The 17,950-nt window shown below is 41.4% G+C and overlaps 1 protein-coding gene across 3 annotated transcripts; it reads left to right on the top strand.

Moving 5' to 3' along the window:
* Positions 1 to 876: 876 nt before the first annotated feature.
* LOC131699454 (fibroblast growth factor 18-like) lies at positions 877 to 11,115 on the top strand. Of its 3 annotated transcripts, XM_058996179.1 has the most exons (6): positions 877 to 2,510; positions 2,587 to 2,793; positions 3,749 to 3,926; positions 6,035 to 6,215; positions 9,017 to 9,123; positions 10,585 to 11,115. In XM_058996179.1, exons 2-6 carry the CDS (start codon positions 2,762 to 2,764, stop codon positions 10,852 to 10,854), a joined length of 768 nt encoding a protein of 255 aa, XP_058852162.1. In that variant the 5' UTR covers positions 877 to 2,510; positions 2,587 to 2,761; the 3' UTR covers positions 10,855 to 11,115. The 3 variants fall into 3 exon arrangements, with proteins under 3 accessions (XP_058852162.1, XP_058852164.1, XP_058852163.1); XM_058996181.1 differs by having other exon boundaries at positions 877 to 2,793; positions 3,749 to 3,788; positions 6,038 to 6,215; XM_058996180.1 differs by having other exon boundaries at positions 879 to 2,793; positions 6,038 to 6,215.
* The last annotated feature ends 6,835 nt before the right edge of the window (positions 11,116 to 17,950 follow it).

The raw sequence follows: 17,950 nt of genomic DNA, 5'->3' as shown, positions 1-17,950 counted from the left end.
CAAGTGAACTGTGAATGTGGATCTGAATGCTATATACCTAAAATGACCGTTGCATGCATGTTCAAAAAGGTTGTGTGTTATTTTGGATGAATACAACGTATAACCAAATAGTCTTGTCCTGGATGTGGAGTTCAGGGTTTATATCCATGCGTGTGCTCTGAAGTCCTATAAATGACTAATAATTCCAACCTGTTAAAATGATCGACTGGGGTGTATGTGCATGCACTGGTTTGAACACACAGCTAATTAACCAACAATAAAATAATAAATCAGAGTGCTGGTCTCCCACACAAAAGCATTTTGTTTGTTTGTGTTTTTTTTTTGTTAATATATAAATGTTCAACTTTGTGAATTGATGCCGTGTTTCTACTGCTGCTTGGAAACCTGGCTGCTCTCATATGGTATCATGTACTTTCTGCAAGCCCAGTCCGTGCTACAACAGTACAGTTTGTATTATTATTATTAATAATAATAATAATAATAGTTACTCTAATGCCAACCTCGCCTATGCTACAATTAGTAGCTAAACTGCAATTTCTACACCCCAGCGCATCTCAGCTGCGTGTTCTGTACACAGTCCTGTCCTGGAGATAAGTACTACCGTTCCTCGGCTCGGACGAAACAAGAGCCTGGGAATAAGGAAAATAAAAAAGGGTTGCCGTTTCGAAGTGTGCCGGAGATGTGTTGATTTGGATTTTGGATTCGTCCCATGAGTACCACCCCCCTGCTCGACCCCCTTTTTATCTCACGTTTTATTTTTTATTTTTTTCTTAAATGAATATTAGCAGGACAACAATTTCAAAGAAGGGGCTGGCTTTCGTTTTCCTTCTCTCTCTCTCTCTCTCTCTCTCTCTCTCTCTCTCTCTCTCTCTCTCTCTCTCTCTCTCTCTCTCTCTCTCTCTCTCTCTCTCTCTCTCTCTCTCTCTCTCTCTCTCTCTCTCTCTCTCTCTCTCTCTCTCTCTCTCTCTCTCTCTCTCTCTCTCCCCCTCCCTCCCCGCTGTGTGTTATTCTGGCCAGTGAGCTGAGTTGCGTAGCAGTGCAGTTTTAAGTCTATTACCAGTCAGTCTTTCCCTGGCTCGTTCAGGTATCAGACTTTTTAAGGAGGAGATCATTCTTTTCTATTAATAAATACTTTGTTGTGCTATTTAATTGTAGTTACTATAATACGTATCGTTACTATTATTATTGATAGTAATACCAATATTATTATTATACTCATTGTTTTATTTGATTCTGTGTAGTGGGGGAGTATTTGTCCTCAGTTGTAAACTACAATTTTTTTTCCCTTTGGCAAGATCACTTCTTTCCCAGTACTAGTACTGCCTGCCGCCGCTGTTGTGAGAATGATTCATGTACAAATCTGAAACTTGTTTTTTTTTCTGTTTGGGAGAACCTGGATTGTGTAGAAGAAAGGATCTCAGTTTACGGGAAAAGCCAGCTTGCTCGTGTTTGTGACGGAAATACAACATTCCATTTTTTTAAAACAAAACACGTTCTGATTTGGCTAATTTTTTGTAGCCTAATGGATAACAAGTAAGTTCTGTGGCACCGGTGCCTGTGTTTCAGATAGTAATATTATCAGGAGACATTCGCGCTAGTTAGTTGACTGCTGCAGTTATTTTAGTGGCGGTACTGGTGTTTATTCTTCCGCAAATCCAGTGTCACTTACATCTCCCCATCCTGCACACCCCTGCACTGGCCGACGGTCTCTCCTCACTCGTTGTAGGGAAGACCTAATGTTTTTTACGGGACAACGCCGGTCATTTGTCCCCTCCATCCCTTCTCTCTCTCAGAAGGAAGACATTTGCTGGAAGCTGTAAACATGAGAGAAGAGACTTCAAAGAACACGGAGCTAATAGCGTTAACGACCCCGGAGCTGCCGTACCTTCGCTGTCCTTCTGACTGGCCCAAGGGAGCCGAGGAATCAGCCCTTTTTGAGTGACCTTTCCATCACCGAGACACTAGCCGCCCCTTCCTTCCCGCAACCCCCCTTCCCTCATCTCAGCCCTCCGCCCCTAACATAGCCTTACCGGCTACCTCTTTGACCTCAAGAACCTTTCCTGGTTTACTGTGACGAGGTCTGCAGAGGGGAGAAAGAGGAAACCATTGTCTACGGCTAATAACATTAAAACGAAAAAAAAATTACACCACAAAAACTAGGAGGATTAAGCGAAGCAAAGAGGGGGTATCCTGTTATATCTGAGCTATACTGGAGCCATAACCAAATCGAGCAACCAGCTGACAGCCAGTGCACTTTCCCCCTTTCTGATTCCCAGTCTCATGTTTTGCTGTCCCTGTGCACTGACAGAATACAACGTCGTGTTGGGAGACGTTATTTATTCTTTTTTTTTTCTTGGAAAGGAGAAGGAGAAAGAGAGACAGAATAGAGCACTGCGCTTGTGTGTGGAAGCCCGGAGTCCGGAGGCTTATTGGGGATATAACCTACCTGTCTACCTATTTGACAGCTATTGCTGGAATCATCTCCACCGCACTGTTGGGACGGGAGAGAGGTATAATCACAAGCACAGCAGAGGAACACAGACAGAGACAGAGAGAAACATCTTTTTTTTTCTTTCTTCGGAACAGTGCTGATGCATCTCCGAGCATCTCATCATTTGCGCGGCGACGACAGCAGCAGCGGTTCTGTCCCCGCAAAGTGGATTACAGAGTTCCAGTAAACTACCCTGAGTCGGAAACGGCATCTGGTACGGATTTGACCTGGACAAGTTGTTTAGTTGGGTAGCCGCGGATTACAAGAGATATGCGGTCCCTCCTGTCAGCACTCACTTGCCTGTAAGGATGCGCTTTAATTATTAAATACCAGCATTTCTGCATATGTGTTGTTGGAATATACATGTAATATATCATTGTACGGTATGCAAAATACAGATTCATAGATAGATTTGCAGCTTTAGATTAACTTTGATTATTATTAATAATAATAATAATAATAATAATAATAATAATAATAGTTTGGGTACTGTATATATGCATGGGTTTATGGACAGTCCAACACTTTGAAAACGTTCGAATGTTTTGAAACGTTTGACTACTTTACAGGCGGTCAATATACCTCTTTGTGTATAAAGAATGGTGGGCGTCCCGGGGTTCAAATTGGTGTTTGGAATGCGCTCGGTGAATGTCACCGCGTCCCCTCTCTCTCTCTGCATATCGTGTTTGGGTGCTGTTCTGTCAGGGTTGCGTGCCGCCGTGTGGATGAGATGTCAAATGGATCTCTCGCCACTTTGTGGTTTATAAAAATCCCACGGCTCTTGCCAAAAGAAAACATTTGATGTTCTGGCGTTAACCCCGCTAGTAAACTTGAATCAGACCGGGGACAGGGCCTCACTGGAAACGGTTGGAAGGAGCTACCGGATAGAAATACAATACTTTAAACAAGTGCTCGTTCGTTCTTGATGAAATTATGTTTAAGGGTTTCATATCAATGTGCCATTGAATATATGATTATAATTGCTGTTACAGGAATGTCTTCCAAGCAAACTATAGGGGAGGGGGGAGTATACAGTACTTTCTGTGAGTTCACAGTATTGGACTGTAGTGCACTGTTATTTTATAATACACTGTATAGCCCTGAAGAAAATGTTTAATCTAATGTTCAAAGGTTTCCTGGAAGCAGTGTTACAATCACATTATGTGAGACAATAACATCCCAGTTATTGAGTATTTGCTGAGCAGTGTGTTTAAAGCCCGCCCTAATGCCCTGTGTTTGTTTTGTCTGTTTCCTCAGATGTGTCCAGGCCATGGTGGTGCTGTGCAGTCCACTCCAGGTAGGAGACACTCCACCTCCTTTCACTGTCATCTCATCTCCAACCCAACCCAGAGGCTCCCATGCGGGGGGAAACCCCCCAGTTACACAGAAGCAGAGAGATCTGGGGCAGGATCTAAACTCTAAACTGCCCCTACAGGTGAGAGTTAGACTGCGGCTTGGTAGGGTTTAAGCTGCCCTCTACAGGTGAGACTTTGCATTACAAGCATGAGCAGTATGTGGCTTCTGTGCACCAAGGTGTGGTGCTGGTAGACATATTAGATCAACTAAACAGCACATCCACACTGCTGGGGTGTTGGATGATGCAGCAGGTAGGTCCAGATAATTCCAAAACACCACAACGCTCCCTAACATCCAGGCTGGAGTAACAGCAGCCTGTCCAGAATATGCAATGTAATGTTACCACCTGCATTAACATTGTATTTCAATTTATTTCCTACAAGTTCATTGATTTGTGATTTTAGAAGTTCCAGTGTAGAGCAGGTGTAGAGGCAACATTGGCTCTTCCTGTCCATTCCCTTGCAAGAGTCTGTTCCAGCCAGTTTGTAAATGATTTAATTGACACAACAAATGATTTATATAAAACAAAAATAAAGACCTGGCTGGAACAAAGCCTTGCAATAGAATGAAAGAGCCAGTGTTGCCCCTGGTGTACTGTGTGAAGTTGTGCAGTATCGATATCAGACATTTCCAGATATTGGTGGAACATACTGAAGGTATCAGAAATAGACCATTCCTGAGGGCTGAAGGGGTTAATGTCGGGTTCCCTGGCCCCTAGGCTGCAGTGCTTCCCAGCAGAGCTCTCTATGCTGAAACCCAAGCCTCTGGGCCCTCTCTCCCTCTCTCCCGCTCTCTCTCTCTCCCACTCTCTGTCTCTCTCCCCCTTTCTTGCTCTCTGTCTCACTCTCCCTTTCTTGCTCTCTGTCTCTCTCTCCCACTCTCTCTCTCTCTCTCTCTCTCTCTCTCTCTCTCTCTCTCTCTCTCTCTCTCTCTCTCTCTCTCCCTCCCTCTCTCTCTCTCACACTTGCTGGAGGCTCAGCTCAGACTGTGAGAGTGCCAGCAGGCCGGGGGGCTGGCGAAGCCGCCCTGTGCTGGAGCCGAGATGTTAGCAAGTGCTTTCCAGGCATGGAGCCAAGGCAGTGGAAACCCGAGTGCAGCCTTCAGGAGATGAAGGGGATCTAGAGATGGCAGGCAGCAACACAGGCCACTGCGAAACACATTTACAACATGTTTCAATCAGGAGCGGGCTGGGCCTGTCTAATGGGCATCTGTTCAAACCCTTCCAGTGTGAAGGTACAGTATCACTTGTAGGGGGCAGTTTAAGCCCTGGCCGTACGCCACCTTTCCAATTTGGTAACCTCCCCCAATTATAAAGGTCTAGTCTCACCTGTAAGGGGCAGTTTAAACATTACCTCAGATACCTTGGTTGAGATCTGATTAAACTCAATCTACAGTCTCACCTGTAGGGGGCAGTTTAAACCCTACCCAGGATTTCCCAGTTTCTAAAATGTGGTCTTTCTACACCTCCCCCCACCCCCCACCCCCCTTTCCGTTAAGTACCATCTAATTCTAGAGGCCAGTTAAAACTCTACCCAGACCAGCAGCACTGGATTTTATCTATCACACACCTCTTATAACCCAAACATGTAATACTGCTTATAATTAGGGGTAGGGTGACAGTGCTGAGAACTGAGTGTTTAATGGTACGGTGCATGGGTCCACTGCTTCTTTACCCAAAATAGGGAACGTTAGCCTGGGCTTAAACATTATCAAGACAGCCTTCACATTATAGTATCTGTTACTGAAGACAAAGAACAATGCTTGTTCAGCACTGTCATAGCATCAGTCTAACGAGTGCGGGCAGGTTTGCTGATTGAAGGCCACTGAAGCAAATACTCATGGGTTCAAAAGAGAACGAGACAGGGAGACAGGGGGGACAAGGATAGGGGGAGGAAGAAAGCAGGCAGTTAGATCTCCAATGACACAGCAGGACAGGATAACAAAGCATTTGCTCCAGCACTGAGAAATCTTTTCATGTAAAACCGCTGTTAAGAAACCACTTTAGTGTGTGCACAGTTAACACACTGTTTATTTCTAGTTGGTCTGCCATTGTGTTTGATTTCAAGCCTGTCAATGCAGACACAAAATATTTATCCTTATTTGGGGTATATTTACACACGCTGTCAACATTTAAACATAATAACGCAAGCTTTATGAAAATCACATATGGATAAAACCATGTCCCAGCAGGTCCTGGCAGATGAGAATGTGGATTTCCGGATTCACGTGGAGAATCAGACGCGGGCACGAGACGATATGAGCAGGAAACAGCTGCGAGTCTACCAGCTGTACAGCCGCACCAGCGGGAAGCACGTGCAGGTGCTGGACCGCCGGATCAGCGCACGAGGGGAGGACGGAGACAAATATGGTAAGACAGCTTACCGTCAGGGGCTGTGTCTCTATCCCCCAGTGTCTGTACTCACTAACAAAGCTTCTTTATTACATCTGAATAAAGCTCTCACCACATAATAAAGTAGGAGCAAATGATTATGCTCATAGAACTAATAATAGCCAATGGTTAGGCTTTTGGGATGCTTTGGTGGAACAGTTTGGTGAAAAAATAACTGTGCAAGTTCCCAGTTTCATTGAAACAAATATCCGCACAGCCAAAGACAAAAAGGCATAAAACGGCAGCTCCAGCACATCGTTAATGGGTGGTGAAATTCTGCAAGGGGAATGTGATGGTCTTAAGTGCATTTAATGTATGCACTGTAACTCTGGGAAGTGCTGGTGCGTATAGCGCTCTCTCTGCTCCCGTAAGGGAGCTGCACAGGATCGTTCCATATCTCAACATTGCTGAAACCCTCATTTGACAAACAGGCAATTTGCATTCATGTGCAGAGTATGCTGTCCATCAATAACAGCACCTATTGACACTGTGTTCCAGTGCACCATGCAGTGCTGATTAAAGGTAAAGGACAATGGCACTGCTGCTAGTAAGACAAGGTGACATGTACAGCTATGGCCAGAAGTTTTGCATCACCCTATAGAAATAACTATTTTTGCTTCATAAGGTTGAATGAAACCTGCTGAATGATGTTATATTAACATATTGAATTACATACCCCTCTGTAGTTTTCCATATACCTTACAAAAAAACTGACACACATTTTAAAATGTGACATTTCGAAATCTAACATGAAATACTGTACTACTATTATGGCTTCCGGTTGAATTTTACAATATAATTTTGTAGTTTCTTTGATTACATGATGTTAAATAAAATAATTATTTTAAAATATTTTCTTTTTTAAAATGATGTCCCTGTCCTAAAATTCTAGGTGATGCAAAACATTTGGCCATAGCTGTATCTTTCAATGTGGCTGTTTACTGTGCATATTTCAGGACAACTGAATTGCACTCCAGTATAGCTTAGGGACAAGCTGAAATCAGCACTACTCCACCAGGGGGCAATCACAGGCATCCACACTGGGAATTGGGGGACTCCTTTAAAAAGAAAAAAAAAAGGGGGGGGGGGGGGGGGGGGATTTTCAGAAGGTACGGTCTTTGTTGCGCAGTTAAATCATGTTATTATTTTTTGGAACACCCGACAAATAGCTACCAGACTGTGAAAACCAGGGTCTTAGTGCAGGTGAAGTCATGTGTGAAAGAGTCAGCTATCCATTGCCACGAATGAGGCACAAGGCAATACAAATGTGGGGCAATGGTGTGTATTATAGTGTGTGGAGCTTTACCATTGCAAGTACAGTCATACAGTCACAAATACACACAGTTTATCCCCTCCCCCTGGTTTGAAAGGAAAGTGGTAAGCAAAAAGTGAGATTGCAGGCTAAACAATGTTTGCTCTTTAGCTGAAGCTCAGAGTTAAAAATCCATGACCAGCAATAAATATAACTCCGGATCGATGGGGGGCATTGATTTTGTTAAATGCCGTGCTGTTTAGAATGTGGCTTTCTCTCTGGAATAGTAAGAAAGGGAGTGCACAGACCACTAACGGTGTAGCTAGGAGAGGTTCTATCGTTGTATCGCAGGACCGGCTGGAGAGAAGCAGATCAAAGGATTTGAAACAGGGAGGGGGTGAAGAGCAGGGAATCTGAGAGATCGAAGGTAGGTGAAGAGCGAGGGAGTGGTAGAAGAAGGGAGATGGATAAGAGAGAGAAAGAGAGCAGGAGTGAGGCTGAGCATATTGATTTTGTTTGACCTCTGTGCTGTGTGAGGTCGCTGGAACGATCTCATTGCTGTTTCCCTGCATAGGTAAGGAGGGCCACTGTGTCTCTCTCTCTCTCTCTGATTCTCTTTCTGTCTCTCTGCAACAAGGGACCCAGTTAGAAGAAGAGGTAGGATGCATAGGGACACACTGTCTCACATCAGCTGCTACTGAACAGGGGAGAATTCCCTTCTAGGAATAGGTCTACAGTAACTGTCAGTTCTGTCCAATCTTAGAACAGTCCAAAATTCTCTTGTCCAACCAAAGGTCATTCTCTTCAGTTTATTTGGAGACCAGCCTTAACCTGTTCTGAAAGGTCAGTGTTGGAAACTGAAGACTGTCTGTCTGTCTGTCTGTCACAGGATAGACAGGAGCTCGGGAGCTCAGATACCAGAGTTTGTGTTGCACGCATTGTAGACGTGCATACGTCATTGTGCAGCCCTTAGGGTTCCAAAAACTATAGCGTTACACGTCCCCACGTGTTGCTACCACTGTTTAAATAATGTACCTGTAATTTTTCTTTTCATTGTTAACATCCTGACAACTTATTATACTTAGAACTTTAAAGTCTGTTTCAAAGCTCTTTTTACAATGTCAAGCTGTAGGATTATTGCCCACATTGTCAAACAGGTAACACAGCAATAAGGATCCATGATGTGGTACCGAACAGAAAAGCCAGAGGACTTGTTATTTATTTATTTATTTTTTTAATTGCTCTTCCTGCAGTGATTTAGAGGACATATCTCAAACCCTATTGCACAAGAGTGGACATTTAGAAAAAAGCTTTGAAACAGGCATTAAAAAGTTGTCAGGATGTTTACAATGAAAATAAAAATGACAGGTACGTTATTTAAACACTTGTAGCAACATGTGGGACGTATGACGCTATATTTTTCACAACCCCGTTACTTCCTCTTTAAGGTGGTGCTCTGTCATTGCAGACTGTCCATTCGAGCTGCAGTTAATCTCTCTCTCTCTCTCCTCCTCTCTCTCTTCACAAGCCCAGCTCGTTGTGGAAACGGACACGTTTGGGAGCCAGGTGCGAATCAAAGGCAAAGCTACGGACTATTACCTCTGCATGAACCGGAGAGGCAAGCTAGTGGGCAAGGTAATGCACATAATCACAACGGGGGGCTGCAGGGTGAAAACAACTCTTCAAAGAGCCGGTAACAGTCCAGGGGCCCTATTCTGTAATGCAAAGGCAGGAATAATAATTATAACAGTGTAAAACAAACAAGAAACTAATCAGAACAATAACAGAACAATTAATGAACAGCGACTTCCTGCAATTACGCTGTTTCTCGTTTTATACAATAATGATAATAAATAGCAAAGGCTATAAGTCCACTCTTGTGGTTTAGTAATTCACCAGAGCCCCTTGATGGAGTTACAGCCCTGCGAATACTTTCCCTACATTATGTAATATTAAAGTCTCAGAGGCTGTTGGCCCTGCCTTTTTAAATGTACATCTAGATTTGTCTGTTTAATCACTGTAGAATCAATATCTGTTCAAGGCATCAGTGCTTTCTCTTTATTAGCAGGGTTTTGAATTTAGAAGTTTTCGTTTTTTTCCCTGCTTTCATTCAAAAGTTAATTTGGTAAATAAGGGGCTATCTCTAAATGGATGGGATTAGGGACTGTGTCTAAACACACTTGAGATGAGATTAGGGAGTGTCTGTAAATGCACAGGGTACAGGCTGCTGTGAGCAGATAAAATACTAATGCTCCATTACCTTGCATGGCATGAGTCTGACACCACAAACACGGTCAAAGCTCATTTACATGTTATACCAATACACAGCCATCCAGATAACCATTGGCAGCTTTATAGTTGGATGAATATCAATTGAACAGGAATGGAAGAAGCATACAATACACTGATGAAAACAGAAACAAGTATTCATCATTAGCATTAGCATTGTGGTATCTGATTTGGGGGGTGTAGCATTCTGTTCCCCGGATTCATTTGTTATAATGTTATGTAACTATTATAAATTATTATAAATGAAACTATTATAAATGAAGGATTTCTCTAAACCAATTAATAGGATCATTTGTTATACAAAAAAGTAAAGGTGTTTCACTTTTAATAGAGATGCATTTAATGGAAGCATAACCATTACATTGACATTCTTGTTTCTTTGAATCTGAAGCATATTCCTCTTATAATAAATGACTATGTACAGTTGATCCTGTGCACTGTAACCAATATAGCATAGGGACCGTTGAATTTTCCCAGCGTTATTGTGAGACGCAGAGTTTCTTTGTTAAGATGCCGTGCTGACTAGAAGAATAATGGTTTGGAGGGTGTGGCATTGCAGTGTGGTGCAGTTGCAATATTTTAGGGATATTTCAGGATTTCCCCAGGTCACAGGTTGGGAACCTGTGTCTTATCATTTGAAAGTGTCTTCTGCACATTTTTGCGCAACAAGTACCCTTCCTAAGGGATCACAAGAAGACATGCACTCTTATACCAGGTTCAACAGGACATATCAGCTGACAAATAGGTGAATACATTCATGAAATGGCTTCTCCATACTAACCTGTCCTTTGTGTCACCCCCTAACAGGTGAACGACAAGAGCAAAGAGTGTGTATTTGTGGAGAAGGTGCTGGAGAATAACTACACAGCCCTGATGTCAGCCAAGTACTCAGGCTGGTACGTTGGCTTCACCAAGAAAGGGCGCCCACGCAAAGGCCCGCGCACCCAGGAGAACCAGCAGGACGTGCACTTCATGAAGCGTTACCCCAAAGGGGTACCTCCAGACCCCCAGAGGCCCTTCCGCTACACCACAGTCAGCAAGCGGACTAAACGCATCCGCCCAGCCAACCCTAGTTAGAGGGACCGGCCACAGAGCAATATTTTTTACAGCAGATCAGCGACAAGAGAAATACATATAAGAAATGGAGAAGAAATGTTCTATTTTTGTACTTTGTGGCTGCAGTACTGAGGAGAGCAAGCGATAGAGAGGGAGAGAGAGGGGGGGAGGGAGTCGTAAAGCGAGTATGCAAGCTTATTTCTCTGTCCAGGTGCTCAGCAGAACATAATCGGCTACGAGAATGAGCTTAAAATGGAGTGGGATTGTTGTTTTTATTTCTTATTTGGGGGTGGGGTGGGTAGGGGGGGGAGCAAACGGCCCGTCTGACAAAGCTGGAAGAGGAGGAGAGAACTTGTAGCAGATACAAGAGGAATGGGAAACAGATTGTGAATCGTCTTTTTTTTTTTTTTTTTAAAACAAAAACAAAAAAACTGGAAAACAGCCCCCCTGTTGGGGAACAGGGACAAAGCGGTGAGGATTTGGGGTTGCAATCCTCAGGACTGAGGAGACTTATATATTTGTTTTTTTTATCTTCTGAAACCTGACACACGGAATTACTGTTCTGTGATCCTGCGAGGAGTTTGACAAAGAGAATGCTGCTACTATGATATTCAGTGGATTACCAAAGTCTCATACATCAATGATAAAGGGAATATTTAAATAAAAAAATAAATAAATAAGCGATATTATAATAATAATAAAAAAATATTTATTTCACTTCTCTGTATATTTCAGTCCCTTTTAAAAACAAGTATTACTGCCTCAATAATTAAAAAACAACAAACAAAACAATATTTAAACATGAAAGCTTCTTGTGTGTTTTAACAATAATAAACCAGGGAAAGGCCTGGATATTAGGGTGAGCATACCTGCTGATTTCCACTCTTCTGAACCCTCACCATAGAGGATGCATGTTAGAGCATAACGTGCATTGTAATCAGAGACAATGTAAGTGCAGAGTGTCTGGGAGTGAGGGTGAGGGTGGAGAAGTGGATAGCAGTCTTAAATTATATTACATTTAGCGGGATTCATGTTGGTGTTTAGTCAGAGCATGTTAATGATCAATTTATTGATTTTCACTTTTCGTATGAACCCAGTATCATTAAATTAAGATATAGAATACTAGGAAATAGATATCTGTTTAAAGGTTCTCGACTTTAAAGATTAACTTGATATGGAATATAAGAGCTAATGTAAAGCACCTCTGTGCTTTACATTAAAGCATCTCTCAGAGTCATGTCTAGTTTCTAAGTACACCAAGTACACCAGAGTGTAACTATTAACCTGTCCCCCTGCAGTACTCCACTCCTGGTTGATGTAAGAAATACATCGCTGTGAAATAACACATACAGCTCTGGCCAAAGGTTTTGCATCAACTAGAATTTTGGGATTGAAACATCATTAAAGAAAAAAAAAACGAAACAACTATATGAACATAATTTTGATCGTTTATTTAACAATGTAATCAAAGAAACTACAAAATGATACCGCAAAAGTCTACCAGAAGCCATAATAGTAGTATAGCATTTCATGTTAGATTTTGAAATGTCACATTTCTCAATTTTTTCAGTTTTTCATTAAGTATATGGAAAACTACAAAGTGATATGTAATTCAATATGTTAAGGTAACATTATTCAGCAGTTTTGTCTCGCAGTAAAATGTCTCAAGGCGCTACTTTAAAAACAAGAAAATATCTAATTATAAGCCTGGTCAAACAAAAAATCTTCAGTCTAATTTTAAACAGAGATTGTGGGAACACTCCTGATGTCTCTGGGAAGAGAGTTTAGGAGCGAGACATCGAAAGGATTGTGCATCAAAAGTAACTATCCGAAAAGAAGGTACACAAAGTAGGTAGGCATCAACAGAGCGCAGTGCTCGATTGGGAAGGTGCCAGGCCGATTAGACATATTTCAGAGAGCTACAGAGTTTTTAACAGTTAAAAATACAATAGGTAAGAGGGTTCAATGACTGGGGTTATATTGGATTTGAAGATTTAAAGCTAAGCTATATTATTTCATATTGTTCTACTTATACTGAGAAAACAAAACTAGCATTAACCCTTTAACATACCAAGCATTGTTTACACAATATTACTATTTAGTCACAATATAGGCAAATGGTTAGGAGCCCTTCCATGGTACTGTTTTCCCCAGGTAAGCCAGTGGACTCTGCACTGAGAAACAAAGAGAATGAGAGAGATCTGCCTCCCACCTGGCCTCTCACTGCTAGCTGTCTTATCACCAGAGTCCTGCAGTGTCTGCCAACATCGGCACAGGGCCCAGCTTGACGAATCCACTCTGGAAAAGCCATTTATACGCCGCACTCCCTCTTGGATACAACTTTAAAACTCTCTGTTTATCATATGTTTTATGCTAGCAATGCTCACAGAAGACGCTTGATTTAAGAACTACCTTGACATTGTTAGAAAGCAATGTGGCTTAGTAGTTAGAGCTTTGTGGTTATAGCTTAGGGACTGGGAGGCAGTTTAGTCTAGTGGTTACAGCTGAGGGACTGGGAGGCAGTGTAGTATAAATGGTTAGAGCTGAGGGACTGGGAGACAGTGTAATCTAATGGTTAGAGCTGAGAGACTGGGAGACAGTGTAGTCTAATGGTTAGAGCTGAGGGACTGGTTGACAGTGTAGTCTAATGGTTAGAGCTGAGGGACTGGGAGACAGTGTAGTCTAATGGTTAGAGCTGAGGGACTGGGTGACAGTATAGTCTAATAGTTAGAGCTGAGGGACTGGGAGGCTAAAGGAAATAAGACGAAGAAAACTAGAAAACACTAAGTGGGATTTTCCATTTCTCCTTTTTGAAGCAGTGTTGAAAATGCCCCATTATATAAGTTAAATTAACCAAGTTTCAAATACAGGTAAAGTGCAATGACATTTGCGAGAAAAGGGTAACCAAGAAACAGGCAGCATCAGTTTTACCTTTTAAAATACAATAAGTGACAAATTATCACAGTGAAAAATAGGGCCCAAAGTCATGTGAGTTCCCTAGCACTACCAAACAATGCTCTTAAAAACACAAATGTACAAAGGCAGTGTCCACAGTGTCTATTGGTGCCCATGGGGGTGGCGCTGGTCTGAAAGGTTGTTCTCTGACACGGTGGTTGATGAGGTGTTAATCGACTAGAGTTCCTCCCGTCTGCTAGAGACATTACCACAGCCTGTCAACAAGTACCAAGGTCGGCCTCAACAATCTGCGACTACAGAGGCACCCGGGAGACACTGAAACCCAGACCTGTCAACGAGACAAGCCTCCCTCCGTCCCGGACACTGCCCTGTCAATAAGCCCCCATAAGAATGTCTATCTGGATCGCTAACCTTCCTGCAGCCAGTCTAATGCAGTTTTACTCTTGGATAGAAATGAATGCACCATTGTATGCACATGTAAGTGACACTGTGGAATTGCAGAGGGTGCATCTATTGCCTGTTTAATATCCATTTACATGTGTGTTCTTTCTCATTGTCTTCTTCAGTGATCATGTTTTAACACTGCCACAGATAGCTTTCTGGGCAGTCCAGAACAGTAAGGGGAGATCCATAAAGAGAGTTTTTACAGACATCCCTGTGGACAGTACCTAGAGTACATAGAGCTGACAAAAAAAATCCAGTACATTTTGTATCACATTTCCCTATATAAAAGCAATTATATTATGTGTATTTTAGTTTTTAATGCAGTTTTCTTTCAAAACTACTGAATGATGAATTAAATTTACCAATCTCTCCTTCCTTCAAATTAACTTCCACTGTCTCCATGCATTCTACTTCAACAGGGTTATATTAAGCAACATGGGGGCATTGAAAATGCAAAAGTCATTGGAAAAGCAGTGATTAATTTATATTTGACAGTTTGAAAATTTAATGAGGATTCATTTTAAATGTGGAACATCTCTATATGAAATGGAAGCTGTGTGTACGGTGGGAGGTGGCGAGAGTGATATGATGGTGGGGTTGGAATATTGAACCTGGATTAGCCAGAAGCTTTTTAAAAAGACTAGAGAAAACTGCCTGACTCCTCCTGTAATTGTCCTTGTTAGTAAGTGGAACATCGTGTTTCTTAGCTCTTCTTCTTCAAAGGGGTTACTGTCTAAAACCCCGCTGTTTTAATTGTGTTCTTAAACTGAAGCAGCAAAAAGGTATTTGGGAAAAACAAGCAAGCTTGAGGAAAGGGAAAAAACAGGCCAGCCCCACTGCGCCGATCTCTGAAAGTGCTCCTGGCACGCCACATGACAAATGTTTTGCAGCTGATTGGCAGACTCACAACATGCTTTGTAAACAGTAACGCACACATTTGAACAAATCTTTGTCAAGGCCATCAGGTGAACCTTTTAAAAAAACATTTTCCTACCCTCAGCGACTTCAGAACCATTCTCACTCTTCTGCCATTCGTCGATGGCGGCGGCTCTGCTTCAAGCCCCGGGTGAAAGCACTCGCTGAAATGTTTGTCTGCTTCGTACCATACCTTAAGAAAGTGTGGTACATAGAAAGTGCAGTAGAAAGAGACTCTTAAATGAGTTTAAATGCCTCCCTTTGCTCCACCAGCACACAGCAGAGAGAGGACGGTATTCTCCCATACAGCAGCATACATTCTTTAGGCAGGGATAAAGCTGTGACCTGAATAAAAAAACTTTGACAAGCTTAAAAATCCACATAAAAAGTGATAACTACATAACATCTCTACTACAGAATGACTGGGACAGTTAATGAAAGGTAAGTGAGATCAGGCATATCAGACAGAAAAGTAATATATACGCAGTTGAAATGTTTCCAATTGCTTGTAAAAGTTTACTGTTTGACTTTATCCACACACTGAAAGATCATATGTTTTAAACAATGACGTAAAAAAAATAGAAAGTTGAGTATAATTACACCAATGAAGGCATTAGACAAAACATTTGTCAAGTTAATTTATTTTTTAATAGCTTTTGTGTGTGCTATTATTTTTTAAATAAATGTGTGTCATTGAAAATGATTCTGAGTAAGCGGTGGATATCTGCGTCTCGGATACCTCTCACGGGTAGAATGTTGTTTTATCTGCGCCAGTCAGTTTTCACCTCGCCAGCATCCCCCCCCCCCCCCCCCCTCCCCTCCCCTCCCCTCCCCTCCCCTCCCGGGAAGCCTCTATTTGACTGGTATTGTTTTACACTTTTCTTCTGAATTTTTGTCACGGGTCTGGGAGTTCGAAAGGCCGAGCCCCCCTGCATGCTGGGAAAGTCGCCCCCTTTCTTGGCAGGAGCCAATTGTATCACGTTCCAGTTTCCAGGAACCAAGCCCGGGCATGCTTGACTACGCACAGCCTGGCTCTTTACCTGTCAGCTACACAGCACAATCAATGGATTCATCTGATTTTAGAGTATGTAAAGGGACTGGAGGGTTGAGATAAAGTAAAGGAGGTGAACCTTTTTATAAACTATACTCATGTGTAAACAGTCACAATGTCATTATAAAAGAAGTCAGCAATTGCATAACATGTAGTTGTAGTTAAATATGAATTTAAAAATACACATTTTAAAGGGGGTTAACCTATTTATAAAATATTTTTTTAAAAATGATCTCACAAGATACTACTACAGTGACATTTTTAAAAGCATGTTACTTGATTACTTGATTAATCCCTAAGAAGGATTTTTTTTATTATTAAAAAAACTAGCTTCTAAGCTAGTTGTTAACAGTTAATGAACAAACAAAAAAAAACCCTTTAAAATAAACCATGACCCTGTATAGTTCCATAAATTATTAGTTATTTCTGTGAAGAAACAAATAATCAAGATAATTGAGGTCTCTTGGCAAGAAATTGTGTCCAATTTGCACTGGGCTAGAAATGCCAGAATGGCTACACTCCTCCTAGCAGTCTCAGTTTATTTAACAAATTCAAATATTTATATTTTTAGTCATGTCACTGTTTGATTTGATTATTATCTTCATCTGGAGCAAAATTATTTTCCAAAACATCAGTCTGCAGAGGCGGAGAACAGCTCACCCAAAGCACCAAGTTAGCTTTCTCATTTGGAAGCATCTACCCAGTTTATAAACCTCATTACAGAACACCCTGCACTGTTTACAAGAAACTCATATATATATATATATATATATATATATATATATATATATATATATATATATATATATATATATATAGATAGATAGATAGATAGATAGATAGATAGATAGATAGATAGATAGATAGATAGATAGATAGATAGATAGATAGATAGATAGATATCACAGTTATCACAGTTTGTTCAGATTGTGCTCCTCCTGCAGCAGCGCTAATGCTCTGATTGAAATGAATGGCTATTGTGGGAACAGAAAACATGCTTCTTAGCAGGAGGGAGTATGATCCCGATACACTATGATGCTCATAAGATAAATCCCCTTTCTCCTGGAGAAGTTAAGAAATGTATTTGGTTTTATTCCCCAGCAGATAAAATATACTGATGTTATACATACAACAGTAAGATACAGTAAAGTGTTTCTTGGTTCAGTAACCCATTAAAACTCAACTGAAGATATTATTTAATGTAAGGAAATTAAAAAGAACCAAGGGTAACACTTGGGCAACAGGAAGTTTCCTTAAGTAACTTCTTCGTGAACACCATCAAGTTGAATGAAAATGTCCAAGTGGGTGAAAGGGGCGGTGGAATCGGACAGTCCATTCTGTGCTAATCGTGCACCTCTGTATATTTCAGTGGAAGTAATTTTCACATACTTTTGGAACACTGGTCTATTCAACACAATCTTCTAGAAATGATGCATGAGATACATTAATGTATAGACTGAATTCAGCATGGTACAATACATTATTTATTGAGGGCAAAGAGGCTATAGTAAATGACGGAACATGTGGGACAGAATTCTGTCAAAAGACACAAAGACACAGTCTGCAATTGGATTCCTTCTGCCCTATCCTGAACTGATCCATTTCTCTATCAGATCAATGCCAGCACTGATTATCATCTGCACAATTGAATTGCATGCACAAGGACATAGATACATCATGACAGTGCCTTTTCAGCTGTCCAGCAGTACTTCTTCCATTTTTGACAAAAATGATGAAATATTTCACAGATATTAACATTCATTAATAAAATCAGAACGCGTGTTGTGTAAT

Source organism: Acipenser ruthenus, chromosome 22 (genome assembly GCF_902713425.1).
Source record: "Acipenser ruthenus chromosome 22, fAciRut3.2 maternal haplotype, whole genome shotgun sequence".
NCBI lineage: Eukaryota > Metazoa > Chordata > Actinopteri > Acipenseriformes > Acipenseridae > Acipenser > Acipenser ruthenus.
Note: the sequence above shows the minus strand (reverse complement) of the source record. Positions and strands in the feature narration are given on the sequence as shown.